This window comes from Mixophyes fleayi, chromosome 4 (genome assembly GCF_038048845.1).
Source record: "Mixophyes fleayi isolate aMixFle1 chromosome 4, aMixFle1.hap1, whole genome shotgun sequence".
NCBI lineage: Eukaryota > Metazoa > Chordata > Amphibia > Anura > Limnodynastidae > Mixophyes > Mixophyes fleayi.
The window spans coordinates 320,109,057-320,126,819 of NC_134405.1; the positions used below are offsets into that span (position 1 = coordinate 320,109,057).

General features: G+C 42.2%; 1 protein-coding gene across 1 annotated transcript; it reads left to right on the forward strand.

The window, feature by feature from the left end:
• The first annotated feature begins 270 nt into the window (after positions 1–270).
• Positions 271–17,322, forward strand: TMEM263 (transmembrane protein 263). Its single transcript, XM_075210185.1, has 3 exons — positions 271–426; positions 4,022–4,090; positions 15,707–17,322. Exons 2-3 carry the CDS (start codon positions 4,027–4,029, stop codon positions 15,985–15,987), a joined length of 345 nt encoding a protein of 114 aa, XP_075066286.1. The 5' UTR covers positions 271–426; positions 4,022–4,026; the 3' UTR covers positions 15,988–17,322.
• The last annotated feature ends 441 nt before the right edge of the window (positions 17,323–17,763 follow it).

A 17,763-nucleotide genomic window follows, 5' to 3' on the forward strand; every position in this document is an offset into this window, starting at 1 on the left:
AACCTGGAACTGTCCATAGAAACATAAGAACTTGGGAGGTGTGACACCACATGTTACTATATTCCTCTGTGCCACTTGAGGTTGCACTATGCTAGTGATGAGCAGGTGTGAGCTACACCCGGAAGGACTGGCACTGTGGGCGCTGTGGGCGCAGCCCCCGCCCCAGCCCGCAGCTGGCACCTAACTAACTAACGGTGATTTAGGAACATCTGGGCAGCTCCACGTCACTGACCCCAGCTGGGCGCTGATTGGCTGAGCCTGACTGACGCTACGATTGGGTGTTGAGAAGGATGCGTCAGGCGCCACGTCTGCAGCGGCCGCAGAGAGCGGTGTGAGCGGCGGAGGGAGACAGGATCCGTGACCTGGAGCTGTACAGCGGTCACTGATAGTGAGTCGGCTCGGAGTCCGCGGTCATACGAGCTCCCGGTGAGTCCGTGCTAGAGGCGAGCAGCACTGCCAGGAAGGACCGTGTGATGGACCAGTCCCAGCAGGGTCAGCAGTTGCAGTGGATGTAGTAATAGGGACTGCGAGATGCACCAGTTCTTGTGGCGATAGCTATAGGGACTGTGCGATGAAAAAGTCCTTTAAGGGTTAACAATAGGGACTGTGCATTGGGAAAGTCCTAGATGGGGGAGCTATAGGGGCTGTTCCTAGATGGGGGAGCTATAGGGGCTGTTCCTAGATGGGGGAGCTATAGGGGCTGTTCCTAGATGGGGGAGCTATAGGGGCTGTTCCTAGATGGGGGAGCTATAGGGGCTGTTCCTATATGGGGTAGCTATAGGGACTGTTCACTAGAAAAGTCCTAGATGGGGGAGCTATAGGGGCTGTGCATTGGAAAAGTCCTAGATGGGGAAGGTATAGGGACTGTTCACTGGAAAAGTCCTAGATGGGGGAGCTATAGGGACTGTTCACTGGAAAAGTCCTAGATGGGGGAGCTATAGGGACTGTTCACTGGAAAAGTCCTAGATGGAGCTATAGGGACTGTTCACTGGAAAAGTCCTAGATGGCGGAGCTATAGGGACTGTTCACTGGAAAAGTCCTAGATGGGGGAGCTATAGGGACTGTGCACTGGAAAAGTCCTAGATGGGGGAGCTATAGGGACTGCACTGGAAAAGTCCTAGATGGGGGAGCTATAGGGACTGTGCACTGGAAAAGTCCTAGACGGGGGAGCTATAGGGACTGTGCACTGGAAAAGTCCTAGACGGGGGAGCTATAGGGACTGTGCACTGGAAAAGTCCTAGACGGGGGAGCTATAGGGACTGTGCACTGGAAAAGTCCTAGACGGGGGAGCTATAGGGACTGTGCACTGGAAAAGTCCTAGACGGGGGAGCTATAGGGACTGTGCACTGGAAAAGTCCTAGATGGGGGAGCGATAGGGCAGCCCTGACCAACCTGTGGCTCTCCAGAAGTTGTGAAACTACAAGTCCCGGCATGCTCTACCAGTAATTGAATGGCTTTCCATTGGCAGATTATTTTGGGGCTTGTAGATTCACAATACCTAGAGTGACAGGCCTGCTAAAGGAACTGTGCTATGAAAACTTTATAGATGGGTTAGCAATAGGGACTGTAATGATAAAAAAAATAAAATCTTGAAGTATCAATAGGGCCTGTGAAATGAAGAAAAGTTCTAGATTGGGTATCAATAGGGACTGTTGAATGGACTAGTTGAAGGTAATAGTACAGATTTTGATGGCCCAGCCAAGGGCAGTGATAGGGACTGTGGGATGGATCAGTGAAAGGCATCAATAGGTGCTGTGGGAAGGACCAGCTCCAGTAAGGGTAGTAGCAGTCACTGTGGGGTAAATCTGAGTTGCTGTAAATCAAACAAAAATATTGGATGATTCCAAAATGGTGATATTTGGCACTGTGACATAGATACGTCATAACACTGGTAGTAATAGGGAATGTAGAGTGTATTCGTTCCAGCAGGATAGTGACTGCAAGAACAATTAGTTCTAATTCTAATAGTGTTATGTCCAGTGGGAACTTGTGTATTTATGCATGTGATATATGCACATTTAAATCTCTGTATGTATTATCTCTAGATGAAGCTGTATGTGTATATACACTCACACAGTTCTGCATAGTGTAATGACTTCTGGCATAGAATGAAGGGGTTAACTGTATTTCTTGCAAGATGGACACGCATCCTTTCCTGCACAATCTGCAAGTCAAAATTACCTGGGCAAATATCCTTTGTTTACTTGTATGCAGTTGTTGGTTTTTCTGTGACTCCACTCCTGACTTGTGCATAATTTAGGACGTACATGGTTAAATGTTTGCTTTTGCGCAGTAGCTGGAATTTTCCAAATACTTATCCTCTGGGATGGCTGGTAATTTAGGAATGGGCCTCTTTTTTTTCTTTTTTTTTTTGGGGCTTGTTTCCCAGTGCTGTGTATCCTTTACTCCCAGGCACCCACAAAAAGTTACTTGTAAACCTTTGTCACCTTTAGAACTCCAGCAGCTAAGTAGTTACACCTATTATACCTTGATGATTTGTTATAACAACTCTTTCTGGATCGGGGAAGGGTTTACCTTTCCGTATAAGCATTGTGTGTGTGTGTGTGTATATATAGGTAAGTTATCTTTTATCCCCTGGGATGACATGGAAGTGTTGCTGTAAAGCGTGGCAGATCTTACAGCAAGTTAGAGATCAGGTTTAACTCTCTGCCACGTCACTAGAGTGAAGAAAAGCCTCTCTGTAATCGTAAGCCAGACCTCCTCCCTTCTACAGACCTTTTGTTCAGCAGCAGGCTTACAAAACATGATATTATCAAAGTACAGCACTGGGAGCAGATTGCAGACTGAGTGCCGTGACTAGAAGTGCAGATGACACTTTTGGTTTGCACAATAGCTGTGCATACTTGTAATTGCTGTGTTACGATTGTCTGTAATGTATTTTTAGAATGTTGGCAACAATTCATATTTTGCTTTTGACCCCTGTGGGTCTTCTGAGTTGCATTTGTTTTATACCTTTTTTAAAAATATTTTAGAATCTTATGGTGCAACATTTTCTGTCAATAGCAACTTGTTTTAATTGGATTTTTCTTTGTAAAATTTTATTCTAATATATATATTTTAAAATTTGCATTCTCCTTATTTTTCTTTTTCGCTTCTATTTATACATATAGTAGCTTGACCTGTGTAATGTACAGTATGCATACTTGTCATAGTAGGGTTTTGAACCTCCTAGCGTAGAGTTGCCACTAGCCTCCGGCTGTCAAGACAGGCTGGGACTAGTAATTATTCAACCGCTGGAGTGCCACAGGTTCCTTATCTCTATTTTTACCTTATGGCTGCTATTGAACTACATCTCCCATGATTCCTCATGGGACAGTGGCTGGTAAACAAGCATGGATCTTGTAGTTTAGCAATAGCTGTGGATCAGGTGGTGACAGACAGACAGGTTCTAACCTGTCCTTATGGTGATATGCATGCTTTGTAGCACAGAACTTGTATAATTATCAGCTTGTCAGTATATATTTTTTTTGCTACATCTATAAATATTCCCATGAGTCACTATACATTAGTGTCCATTAGCGTAATTGCATAACATGGGGTATTTATCTAGCATTGGGTCCAAGTACTTTATAACGGGCCTGGCCAAACTGTGGCTCTCTTTTGTGAAACTACAAGTCCCAGCATGCCCAGCCAACTATCGGCTGGCTATCCACTGATAAAGCATGCTGGGGCTTGTAGTTTCACAACACCTGGAGCGCCACAGGTTGGCCAGACCTGCTTTAGAACTTGTCTTCAGCTTTTCTGTCATAGTATGTAATACATTGTAACCTTTACATGGCTGCTGAATGTTGTTTTTGTATGCATTGTACGACAGAAGATAATGGGCTGTGTTCAGCGTTGTGTCTCTAGGGTCCCCTACTGCAAGCAGCCTTGCAGTCACATCACATCTTTGCAATTCTTGCATACTGTTGCTCTGTGACCTAGAGGTACAGGGTTCTATTTACTTTAAGCAGATTTATTCTTGTGTATAATTATATGTATGTTGTGTTTTGTGTCTTAGGCACAATGAATCAGACAGAGAAATCTGAAGAGGAGGTTCCTGCATATCTACGGGAGGAGGCACCAGATGGTAATTACACTTTTACACCAAGGAATTGCCATTTTCCAATCTAGTTGTACACACTTAAAGCTCTTGTGAACTTTCTTACAGCCCCCTTCTTCAGTTATGGCCTCTCCCAGGGGATCTTACAATTGGTCCTTTAATCACCGCTGGTATGTACTGTGGTGAAGTCTAAGGAGAGCACAGTAGCCTAGTGGTTAGCACTTCTACCTCACAGCACTGGGGTCAGGAGTTCAATACCCAACCATGGCCCTATCTTTGTGGAGTTTGTATGTTCTCCCTGTGTTTGCGTGGGTTTCCTCCGTGTCCTCCAGTTTCCTCCCACATTCCAAAAACATACTGGTAGGTTAATTGGCTGCTATCAAAATTGACCCTAGTCTCTCCCTCTGTGTGTGTGTGTGTGTGTATATTAGGGAATTTAGACTGTAAACTCCAATGGGGCAGGGACTGATGTGAATGAGTTCTCTGTACAGCGCTGCGGAATTAGTGGTGCTATATAAATAAATGATGATGAATCCTGGAGTGGGTGGGATATTGAAAAATCTTATGAATGGGAATAATGGGGCACTGTCCAATCAGGTGCCTGTATAAAGTTTCTCAAGAATGCAGAAATCGGTCTTGCTGTTCACCATGTCGATGTACGAGGTCTGTTTCGTCTGGGATCCTCTATTCTGGTCATTGGCCCAACTTCTGAACAGTTGCACCTGTCGTACTGTATGTATAGTCATTGGGTTGAACAACAGAATCGCCACGTGCAGCACCTCCAAGTGAATCGATTGCTTCACCAAACAACTTCTCAAAATAGAATATTAATGTAAATCCAAATGTAGGTTATCCACCTGTCACAAATATTAGGGACCTCTGCCATTGTGTTCTTTGAGGTTGGCTTTTAAGAAATTTATTTCTTACAATTCTCTCCCACTCTTTTCTGAAGACACCCTTTTGGGGTAGTTTTGTAATTGTAATGATTGATGTGCAGAGCTGTAGAAAGCCTGCAGAACAATCTGGTCTTGTGACTGGATATTTGAGCTTCTGACCTAATGTTACAAATCTGGAATATGAAAATAGTCTGTGTTTACATAAGCATCACATTGCTTTGCTTTCCAGTCTTTGTGGCATGAACAGATACAATATCAGGTGTGAGGCAATTCTTATGACAGAGCTATTTTGGGCACCAGAATGTACAGAACTACCCTCTGCAGTGAGATTGGCTGCATTAGTGGGAGTCTCTGGCACAGAGAACCAGATTTACCCTTATAGATAGCACTGTAGGAATAGGTGCTTATTTGAGAAACACTTATTTTTTTGATCGGTCTAGGAACTTCTCTTCGACACTTGAATTCAGTGGGAAGTGTGAAAATAGGATTTTCTATTGTGCTAGAGATGCATAAAAAAAAAGTTCTGCTTAGTAAAGAAAGAATGTTAAGATTTTTGTGATAATGTGGCACCCAAAAGGCATATTCTATGACAATATGGCAGTTACAATTCCTGTTAATAAAATTACTTATGCTGTTGAAAGTAAACCATTTGGGGTAGATTTGTCAAACCTTTTAAAAAAGGAAAAGTGGAGGTGTTGCCCATAGTTAGATTCTGATTGGCTGCTATCATTTTCTAGAATGTACTAGAACAATGATGGCTAGAATCTGATTGGCTGCTATGGGCAACACCTTCACTTTCCTGTTTAGAAGGTTTAATACATCTACCCCTTTTTCACTTTTAAAGTACCTCACCCAACTGCCATTTAAAAGAATACACCTTGTCCGTTCTCTAGGAACTAGTGACCTCTCAAAGGGATAAAACAGAAAATGGTTCAGCCCACAAAATGACTCTCCTCTGTGTGTCATGCATTAGTAATGCCACCATACCCTAGTGAATTAATGAGCTCCATTGCCATGAATATTGGCTGTCATCACTGGGTATGTGCCGTATGTACTTTATATGGGTAGGTCCACTGATGTTCATCTGTTCTTGATGGGACCGTCCCTTCAATGAAATGCCAATGCATTTTAGAAAAGGTCCTAATGAAAATTCGGGTACTCATCACTAAAATGTTATGCACAAATCTGATACTATTTCATTAGTTCATCCTAACCAAATACTTTTTCATTAGCACTTCATTGGCTTTATTGTCTTATCTTATAACCCCTGCGTTGCTGACCTTGTTCAACTCCCTGAATTTTTTATTTTTGCTGCTCCACGAGTCTATCGCTGTTATGGAGCTCGGCTAGAAGCATGCTGCCTTAACAATTTAAGAAAGCCTTCGCAGACTGGGGCATATTTGTGCTGGAGACTTGGGTGAACCTCCTGACCATAAGTAATCTTTATAATTGTACTAGTATCAAAGCTGTAGTATATCTCTTGACGTATGATGCAATCGAAAGTAATTCCTCTTTTCTGTGGTATACAACCATCAGCTACAACATTAAAACCACCTGCCTAATATTGTGCTGCCAAAACAGCTCTGACCCATCAAGGCATGGACTCCAAAAGGAGATGTCCTGTGATATCTGGCACCAAGACGTTGGCAGCAGATCTTGTAAGTTGCTAGGTGGGGCCTCCGTGGCTCGGACTTGTTTTTCCAGCACATCCCACAGATGCTCGATCGGACTAAGATCTGAGGAATTTGGAGGCCAAGTCAACACCTTGAACTCTTTGTCATGTTCCTCAAACCATTCATGATCAATTTTTGCAGTGTGGCCGGGCGCATTATCCTGCTGAGAGGTCCCTGCCATCAGGGAATACCCAGGGCCCTCTTAAGAACCTCTTGGGCCCCCGGGCACAGCAGTGCATCGGGGCCCCTATATATACAAAAATAAAAAAATAATGATTATATATATATATATATATATATATATATATATATATATATATATATATATATATATATATATATATATATATATATATATATATATATGGACCCTGCAGCCCAGGGGGGCCCGTCGGAGGCAGGAAAAAGAAAACCCTGAAAAAAAGAAGAAAATACTTACCGTGCTGTCAGCTGGCGATCCGGCTCCCTCCCTGGTCTCCTCCTCCGTCGCGCTCCGCAATGGATGTCGGGCGGGCGTTATGATGTCACGCCCGACATGCACTGCCAGCGCGACGGAGGAGGAGACCAGGGAGGGAGCCGGATCGCCAGCTGACAGCACGGTAAGTATTTTCTTCTTTTTTTCAGGGTTTTCTTTTTCTTCCTGCCTCCGGAGGTCCCCCCTGGGCTGCAGGGCCCCCGAGCACCTGCCCAGCGTGCCCAATGGGAAAGACGGCCCTGGGAATACCATTGTCATGAAGAGATGTACTTGGTCAGCAACAATGTTTGGGTAGGTGGTTTGTGTCAAAGAAACATCCACATGAATACAAGGTTTTCCAGCAGAACATTGCCCAGAGCATAACACGGCCTATGCCAGTTTGCCATCTTCCCATGGTGCATCCTGGTGCCATGTCTTCTCCAGGTAAACGACGCACACTTATCCGGCCGTTCACATAATTTAAAAGAAAAAGTGACTAATCGGGCCAGGCCACCTTCTTCCATTTCTCCATGGTCCAGCTCCTGCGCTCACGTGCCCAATGTTGGCGCTTTTGGCAGTGAACAAAGGTCAGTTTGGACGCACTGACCGGTCTGCGACTACGAAGCCCCATACGCAGCAAGATTCGATGCGGTGTGTGTTCTGACACCTTTCTATTGTACTCAGTATTAACTTTTTCAGCAATTTATGCTACACTGGGATTGTCCCAGGCAGGCTAACATTTTGTCCCCATGCACTTCACTGAGCCTTGGGCGCCCATGACCCTGTGGTCGGTTCACCGGTGGTCCTTCCTTGGACCATTATTGGTAGGTACCAACCACTGCATACTGAGAAACCTCACAGGCCCTTCCGTTCTGGAGATGCTCTGACCCAGTCGTCTTGTCAGTCACTCAGATTCTTACACTTGCCCATTTTTCCTGCTTCCAAAACATCAACTTCAAGAACTGACTTCACTTACTGCCTAATATATCCCACCCCTTAACAGGTGCCATAGTAACAAGAGTATCAGTGTGAATCACTTCACTTGTCTGTTGTTTTAATGCTGTGGCTCTTTGGTGTATATCATTCAGATTTTCAATCTAATGATGGAGACAGAGACTTTTTTTAATTGTATTAATGATTTAGTAGTTGGTCAGAATGGTAATGTTTCATGTATCTTCCCACAGTACAACCCTGTACTACACTAATTTAGGTTTACAGCTTTATTATGCTTGTAATATACAGATCATTTCTTCCTAACCTGCTATAATGTTGCTGCTTTATTTTCCCCACTTCTAGTTCACACTGAGACACAATGTAACTAATGTTTGCCAGATTTTCTGGTGTCAAGGGTTGTAAAAGTTGCAAAATCATTTATAACGGCTATCATTAAATATTTGCTTATGTTAGTCGTTTTATCCCTTACAGGTTCTTCTGTCATGAATAAAACTCGTCCTTAAATACCTCCTCTTATTGCAAAGCAACCTGCTGTTAGATTCATTGGATTGTTTGAAGGGATATTATCACCTGTTGGCTAACACTAGCTTTCCCCCTTCAATCTAACATAATGGACTTTGTCTCCATTATATCTTTAATTGAAAGATTAGTGTCCCATTACTGCGTATGTACATGCTTACTCTGCAATTAGATTGTGCAGATTGAAGTATACACTGCTTACGCCGACCCTCGTTTTGACAAATTGTTTTTTCAAGCCATTATTTTTGTTAGCCAATTAGGCTTTACGTCGTACCTTTCATTAGCCATTTGGATCAGAGAAATCTGAATTCCATTGTTTATATTTTAGCTCAGGCCTGTCCAACCTGCGGCCCTCCAGGTGTTGTGAAACTACAAGCCCCAGCATGCTTTGCCAGTAGACAACCTGTAAATAGCTGGAAGGGCATGCTGGGACTTGTAGTTTCACAAACATCTGGAGGGCCGCAGGTTGGACAGGCCTGTTTTAGCTACTCGAGCTTGATCTTCTATGGCATGAGTTATTCTCATTTTTTGGATTGCTACAGACACAAAAATATATTAGCTAGATAATATATTTCTGCAAGCTTCATAGTAGATAAGTGGCATCCATCCAGCAACAGAGCAAACCTCCAACCGTATCAGAGCCGTAGTCACAGCTGTCTTCAATTTTAATCCCTAAATCGTTCAACTTTTTCACATATATATATAATTTCTGCTCCTGTCATTATGGACTTTCACCACAAACATTAGCAGCATGCTCCCTTAACACTTTACGAAAGACCGCAGCAGTTTTAAGGCAGAACCCTTTCAAACTGGTGCATATTTGTGTTCATCTCGGCTGGTCCTCTTCATCATAAGTAATCTCCCCATCTAAGTGATCTAATGCTTCCAGTATCAAAGGTTTAGCGTAATTATATCTATACAGCCAAGCCAACATGTTGTTCTCTCAGTCTGTGCCCTATGCTGTTGCTAGAGTAGGGGTTGAGAAGGATTAGGCTATTGGCAAGTTCAGCTGCATTGGATTTGTCACGACTGTTGGTTCTATGTCAAAACCAGTGGCCAATGGTAGGAGAAACACCACTGCTCTGGTCAGAGGCTTTGCTGAGGAAGAGGTTACGTTTTTCCACCGAATCTTTGATAAGAGGCTGCCCCAGTAGTATATGCAGAGGAAAATGTATTATTGCTTTAGGGCTTATCCTGTGGTCCTTTTTCAATTACGAAAGCCCTATTGGTTGAATATGTTTAAATAGAACGCCCGCATAGTGGAATAAGCGAGGAGTCAGTATAGCGGGTAATGTAATTATCACATGTAAACAAAATATGCAACAGAATAGCATATTAATACAGACAATAGGTAACGCATTGTCAGTAATAGAGAGAGCACTTCTGGGGAAAACTATTCAGAGAATCCTGGTCCAGTGTTCTCCCCAGCACCTGTTTACGGGTGCTCCATCCGGCTGCTTTTACTTGTCACCCGGCTCTTGGAGCTCAACAGAGTCCTAGTATAATAGAATAAACCATTGTTTCTCCTACTAGAACAGGCACTATGTGAGCACTGCAGCCAGCAGTGTTAGACCACTGACCACCAGTCTGACCAGTCCTGGCAGGTGTGGGCAATAACCTCCAACATATTTCATTAGTTTTGCAAAGTATAACAACTGCCCCCACCTGGCTACTTCTTAATGCCACCCGGCTGGCAAAACAAATGTCTGTTTACAAATTATGAAGAATGTTGGCAATTACAAGAACATATGCAAATTAAAGGCATTTCGGCCATAATGTATCTAAATATCTCATATGCCTCCTGAATGACCAGTTGTTTCAGGAACTAAGTTGGTTTTTTGTGCCGCTGACTGTCCTTAATCCACTAGTATCGGGTACAAAATCATATTTGAAGGATATCGCAGATGTTTTGCTATTCCTTAAATAATGGTCTATATCTACTGGTCCTGTTTATTGGTGTGATCAGTTTTGTAAATCTCAATAGAGCATTCTGAGTCTTGCCATCTTCCAATGTCCTTTTATAATATACGCTTCACATTGGCAGCTGATGGTGTCCACTTCGACATGGATACTACGGTGTATCTTTTAAGGAGCACTTTTATTCTGATCTTAACCTGCGGGCTCTAAACATTGGCTACTTCATTCGTCGTCATTCCTCTTCCCACGCGGTCCACTGGTTATACCTGCAAGCGTGTGAGTATTATAGATGATCAGTTGTCTGCTACGACTGACAGATTAATCAGTAGGGGCTATCGGGAGTATCCGTGAATTTAATTTCAGTCATTCACATTTGAAGAGTTCTAGGAGCATTAAGGTTCTTGAAATTTTACTACATAACCCTGATCATATTCTGAGAATTATTTGTAGTCACTGGGGTCTGTTGTCAGCATTACCCCCAGATTGCCCAGTGTGCTTTCATGGCTTAGTGTCAAAATAATGCAGACTAAATCCTCACTGTCGATTTTATTTAGAGGGTTTCACAAGACTCTGCAGCGCCGGCCAGTCAGTATGACAAATCAGAGCTTAATAAGGACATATGAGCATGACTGAGAAGGTCCAGACATGATACACAGGGTAGAGAGGGCTTACAGTCTAAACAGAGAAAGTAATTCGGAGACGATAGGAGCCAGAGGGACTGGTTTGTAGTTGGTAGTGCCCAGAGGGAGTAGTATCAGCACTTGAAAGATTGAAGGCTGGGGGAGAGTCTGTTCAGCCGGGGTAGGAGCTTCATAAGAAAGAAGCGGCACAGGAGAAGTCTTGGAGGTGGGAGTCAGAGGTAATCGGAGAGGAGGTTTCGGGCACAGCTAAGAGGTTGTGAAGGACAGTATCTCATGATGAAGTCACAGATGAATGGAGGGGAGAAGTGAGTGAGGTTGAGTAGCTTGAGTTGGGTTCTGGAGGTTTTGGGGAATCTGTGCAGGGATTTGCAGAGTGCAGCTAAATTCAGCCTTTACTCTGCCATTTTTGAAACCGAAAAGATCCGTGTTTAGACTGATGTGAATGATCCAATATTCTGCATAATATGGTGATTCACACATAAATAATAGGTTGTGAATGGTGTAATAAGGTGACTGACAGCTCATTTTACTCCTTAACGTCCAGGTAAACAACTTGGTCATTAGAACGCCTCATTTATAGCTTTATCTTAGTGTGGCTTGAACTAGACAGGAGAGGCCACACAAGAAAATAAAATATTATGTTTCCCAACATAAGTCCTCTATTGGGACCAAACTAAAGGAATTACTTGTGGAAGGGCCATAATCTAGCCAGATATGTTCCCAGGTCCTGAATTTGTTTTCAACCACTGTACTTGGGTTGGGTGTGGTACGATTCAGAGGCTTAAACAGAGGGAGGTTTTCTGGATACACTAGTTAGAGACCTTAATGGAGCCTTTGATTTAAAATTGTTCTTGTTATTACTAATGTTTGTCAGAATTTATTAATGGGCATGTTTCCTAATTATCAGCGCTGCCCCTGGCTTTTGGTGCATTGCTTATATAGATATATGTGTAATCTATATTATCCCTTAGATTGTACGCTCCTTGAGCAGGGCCATCTCTCCTCCTGTTTCCACCACTTCTAACTCTGCTCTCCAGCTACCTAGCCCTCCTCCTCAAGGACCCTCCACCCCCTGTCCCCTCTCACGCTCCCTCCTCTCCCCTCTGAGGGTCTCCCTGTCACCCGCGCCCTCCCTCGTGGGCTCCGTTGTATGCAAATCTTCCCTCTCCCCTCCCCCGCCCTCTCTAGCTGTGCTTTGAACTTACTGAGTTACTGTGCTTATTATTTACTGTACTGTGCTGCCTTGCCTCATATTGTAATCGTTTGTCCCTGTAGTGCCCACCTAGTGGCGCCCTATCAATAAAAATTAATAATACATACAACTATCTTAACAGGTTTCTGAGCGGATGACATTTAAAGAAGTCTTTGTTTTACTGTACGAGCTGCAGCTATTTATACTAATGGTTTTCCTCCTGGGCTCTGTAGTTTGCTGAGGTGTCAAATTATAGCCAACTGGTCTCAGCTCTTAGTGTAATTTCAAGTAATACTAGTGATCCAATGTTACAGTTCAATCAGATTGGATCATCCCAATCAAACTGTATTGTCTCTCAGGTCAGATTGAGTTATGATTATCCATTAATTTAGACATGTATGTTCATGCATTGATCCAGTATGATCTGATTGGGATAGAAATGTATTCTTTTTCTGTTTAAAGATCTGCTATATGCATCCAGAGGTCATAAGGTGACTGGTATTTGGTTGAATAGACCAATTTGATCAACCGATATCATAAGCTGGTCTCTCATGTTGTAGCGTTGCAACCGATATCGGCCAATTGGCCTGGTATCACAGCATGTGTGACCGGAACAGGACTGCCATACTCCATGACGATCCTATCGGAATCAATATTATTGGTAAATGCAGTCAGAAGAAGGTTAACATTGGCTTGTATGTTCGCTTAATTTTCGAATTGAGTAAGAGCCTGCAGTAAAGCTGGATGTGAGCCGGTTACTTGACCCAGCCGCTGAATTGCCGTAGCTCTGATTTGGGCCACTCGCTTGTGTGCCAGAGTTTAAGGATGACCCTGTTGCTCAACTCTCACGCAGGCTCTTTAGAGACAGCACCCAATGAGACTTACCTGCTGTGCAAGGCTCTTGTAGAGACCCAGGAGCTACACACAGGGATTCCATTCAGTAATGGACAGAAACGCCACATTTCATGTCTGTAACAATGATTATAGGACTTATTCAAAAGTACTTATGAAACACAATGTTTTAATAATTATAATAACCCTATAACACTCTATTTTGAAACTTTCATTTTGACCCATTCAATAGTTTTTTGGTTTTTTTTATAGACTATTGTTTTTTGTTTTTTTTATGTACTATACTCTTCTATATATCTTTCTCTAATCTCTATACCATTGGAATATATATGTAAAAGCTGCAAGATTATTTGGCAAAGTCTATCTGCCAAACTTGCTTGGATTTGTAGTTCCACAATAGTTGGTATGCCACAAAATAGAGGATGAGTAGCATACACTCTCCATTTTAGTTTATTTAATGCGGAGGAGAATGTAAGGAGTGGGTAATGAGATTGTGCTGGAATTGTCCGTCACACGTGAAGATTAACGCACTGTGACAGCGCTGTTTTCCACAGATGTTGACGTACTTCTTACAATTTGAACTGTACACTTCAATAATTAAAATAGTTCTGACAGATGTGTTTTCGTGATGGGGTTGACGGAGCAGACCTGTCCCTCTCGCACCTCCCCTGTATCACAGCTCAGTGAAGTACGCAGCCCAGAGTTTGTATTATTGATGTGACAGATGCAGTCCTACTTTAAGGAAAGGTGCTCGTTGCCCACAAATGTTAAGCAAGGCAGGTTTTGAAATCTGGAGAGGTGATGATTGAAAAGAGGATGAAAGCTTGATAGATGAGCTCGGGGCGAGTGATGAGCAGAAGAAGATTGTCAGACTAAAAAGAACAGCCGGTGCGCTCCGTCAAGACAAATGGCTTTGATGTTTCCCGAGCTTAATTTCCACTTCTAATATGATGTGTTTATAAACCTGCAACATTCTGATATTGGCACAGCAGGTAGTAGATATGGAAGGCTCTCGCGCCTGGTGGATATTTCTTTATCATTCCACTTAACTTTTGACACGATACTGTGTTTTTCTTTTATATAATGTGCCTAGTTTTTCTATGTTTTGTGTCATCTCACACACTTTCATCTGCTTTTTTATTTTTTTTCACACAATGTTGCATTCACTGTAAGGTTAGCCTAGTGCCCAGGCCTCTCCAAAAAGTGATTGCAGAGGTTCACCCGGTCAGTGTACTTATGATACTGACTTCTTCATACCTTGGACAGACTCTGAACACTGCTTGGTTTTTCCTTTTTTATTAATTAATTTCTCTCCATCCAGCATCTCAAGTCAGTACTATGATGTACTCTTAGGGGGGAATTCAATTCCCCCCAGATTAGTGCCGCAATAACTCTATTACCGTTATTATGGTAAATTCAACCCACGCCTCAGGAAGCTGCGAGCAAAAAGCCGGCGTTGAAATTACCATAATAACTGTATTTATGCGCACTATTACCGTAATAACAGTAATACTGCTCAGGCTGTTATTTTTTTTACAGTAACACGGCCTATTGAATTTCACCCCTAATGTCAGTACCATGAGAATGTGGTGCTCATAGTGATCTATTAATCAGTATTTTGAGGTAGACTCAGCTCAGTGTAACACATCTCAGGATGCTTTACAGCTGCCCGTGCTTAAGTGTCTATACGTAGGGATGTGGGAGCCTATTGTAATTATTTTTGATTCTGATATCTGTCTGTAATTAAGCCTGGAAAAGTTCAGAGATAACGGTTTTGCAGGATATATAAAGAAATATTAATTGCCATATTTTCTGTTTGCTACCAGTGCTGTAAGTAAGTGGGACGATCAGGTTTGCTGCGATTGCAAACATTTTAATTTTTAATTTCTAAGCATGAGATGCTCTATAATTGTATCAAATTGAGTTTTACCATTTCCGAAGGACAGGAGTACCTTGCTGAGTGCTTAACAATGGCACAAAGAAACTTCCTTTTGTAATCTGTTTTTCACAGGCGGGAGGGAACACCTCAACACATTTGTAAGAAACTTTTTTTTTTATTATTATTATTTGTAACTTTAATGCCCCTGCCTGACCCCCCCCCCCCCCTCTCCCCCAATGTTATGCATTGAACATACCTGCAATGTTTGAAGTGTATTTGTGTGGATGAACACTATGCGATCAGCATTTCTTAATACACAGTACAGGACCAACCAGTGACACTACAACATGTTTTGGTCTTTGTTTAATCAGTGTGAGGGAGATGGTCCTGTAAGTATTGCGCCCAATAGCATTTGACTCATGTAGTACTTGCTTTGCACCTCCCTCACTCAGAACGCCAAAACAACTTACATTTTAGTTATCGTGGTCCTTATTTGTGTTGCCTAAATTGTATCACTGTCCAGTTAGGATGTTTCTCTGTTCCTGCTTGTAGGAGAGTAGAGCAATAGCAAAGCTGTCAAATTTTTTATGGCAAACTATTTAGTGATCTGGAAAATCCATATATAATACTTTACTGTTCTAATAATTTCTTCTGTATCCCCTCTAGCTACCGTCAAAGACCACCCTCAACCACAGTCTGGCATGTTCTCCCGTGTAACGGGGGGTATATTCAGCATGACTAAAGGGGCAGTTGGCGCCACCATAGGCGGAGTGGCCTGGATAGGAGGAAAAAGTTACGAAGTGACCAAAACAGCAGTCACATCGGTGCCGAGTATAGGCGTTGGCATTGTGAGGGGGGGAGTGTCGGCGGTCACTGGGAGCGTGGCGGCCGTGGGGTCAGTGGTCTCCAGTAAAGTTTCCGGCAAAAAGAAAGACAAATCTGACTGAGCCGATATGCTCTTTTTTAAAAGGACTGACCCAGCCGTGATTTGGTGGCTTCAGAAGAGTCTTGCAAACACCATCTAAGACCTTTGTTTCTGTGCGGTTAATTGAGCAAGCGGAAGGAATCGCAGCGAATGGACTATGAAGGATTCGCTCAAACTGCAATTCAAATGTTACATTTATTTTTTATTGCACCAAATCATGTATGTGTTTAACATTCAAAAATGTTTAAAATTTTCAGTTGCTGGAAACCGGAGTTCAATCCTCAAAGCCATTTGTTAGCGGACTTTATACAGATTATTATTTCTTGTGTGTGTTTGCTTTTTTTTTTTTTTTTTTATTCTATTGTAGAGAATTCACAGCACATAAGATGTGTGTTTGGTGTCTGGTTATATTACAGCATACGTTCTATGTCTTGGTTATGCCAGTGTAGGTTCAGAGTCATGCATCGAAAATTCCATTCCTACACGTTTACTATATCAGTGCAATTTGTCGCTAGATGGTGACATAGAAGATTTCTAATAAACCGAGCTACATTTATGTCCAGCAATTTCAAATCCATACTATTTTTCCACCTTCGAAAAAGTGTCAGTTTTACAAGAAGTCTTGGCTATTACTATTTTGTAAGACCGTTCTATCATTCTATATGTGACAGTGTTCTATGTCTCTCTCCATAATTAACTTGTTTTTAGGTCTTTCGAACGTGTGTATCTGGGCTTAATTTATTCTATGACATGAAAAATTGACAATAAACGATATACATCCCATTTTCATTCCCCCCCCCCCCCCATCAATCACTCTTTAGTGCCTTATAGAAAGTCCTCAGGTTATACGTCATAATGTCACCATTTACACTACCCTATCCATTATTTCACATAGTATGTTGTATAAAGGTTACATTTTTAAATCTCACTGTTGTCTGTATGTGCACACCTTTATCACTCCCACTATTGTTGCTAAGCAAAGTTGTAGTTACCAGGTTTTTTCCTCTCTGCTTGGCAAAGATTCCCCCCCCCCCCTCCTTTTTAAAGAATTCCAAAAGTGGTAGTTTACATATTTTTATACATTGCAAGATGCTTATTTTCTATATAAATAGAGTATAATTATTTGCTGTGTCTTTGGAATTTAAATATAGGACTTACTAGGGAATGCTAAGCAAAGCCTAAATGTAAAATGTGCTAATTGCAGCAGCTACGGTTGTGTTTTTGTATTTTCTTTTTTTTTGGTTCTTGTCCCTTTTGTACTTTTAATATACCTGTTTTCAGATATATACTGAATTAGTTGCCCACTTGAACTGTGAATTGTGGTGAGAGAATAAATAAATAAAATTTGTGCCTAAAATTGTGTCTCCAGTTGATCTGCATTCCCCCCCCCCCCCTCCCTCAAAACACAAACTAGATGACGTTGCTATTCTACACCATTCGTGTGCATTTTAGCAGTGTTCTAGGTCACCTACACAGTGTGGAGGCAGCCATTGTGTTTAGTGGACCAATGGTTGTCAGTTTGCAGCTTATTAATTTACAAGGAACCAATGACCTCCCTGACCTACTTCAATGAGGTCAGGGATCCTGAGTAAATTTCTAGGCTTTATAATAATGAATGTTATGGCTGCCTCAATAAGTCTGACAGATCCCTTACACTACTTAGACTTTTTTTGAAATATTCTTGCCTTTAATATGGTCTATAATTCCAGTGGAAGACGACCCCAATGCACACTTCCGTCAACATTTTATCCAGTAGTCACAAGGTAGTTATTTTGATATTTTTTTTTTTTCTACATTC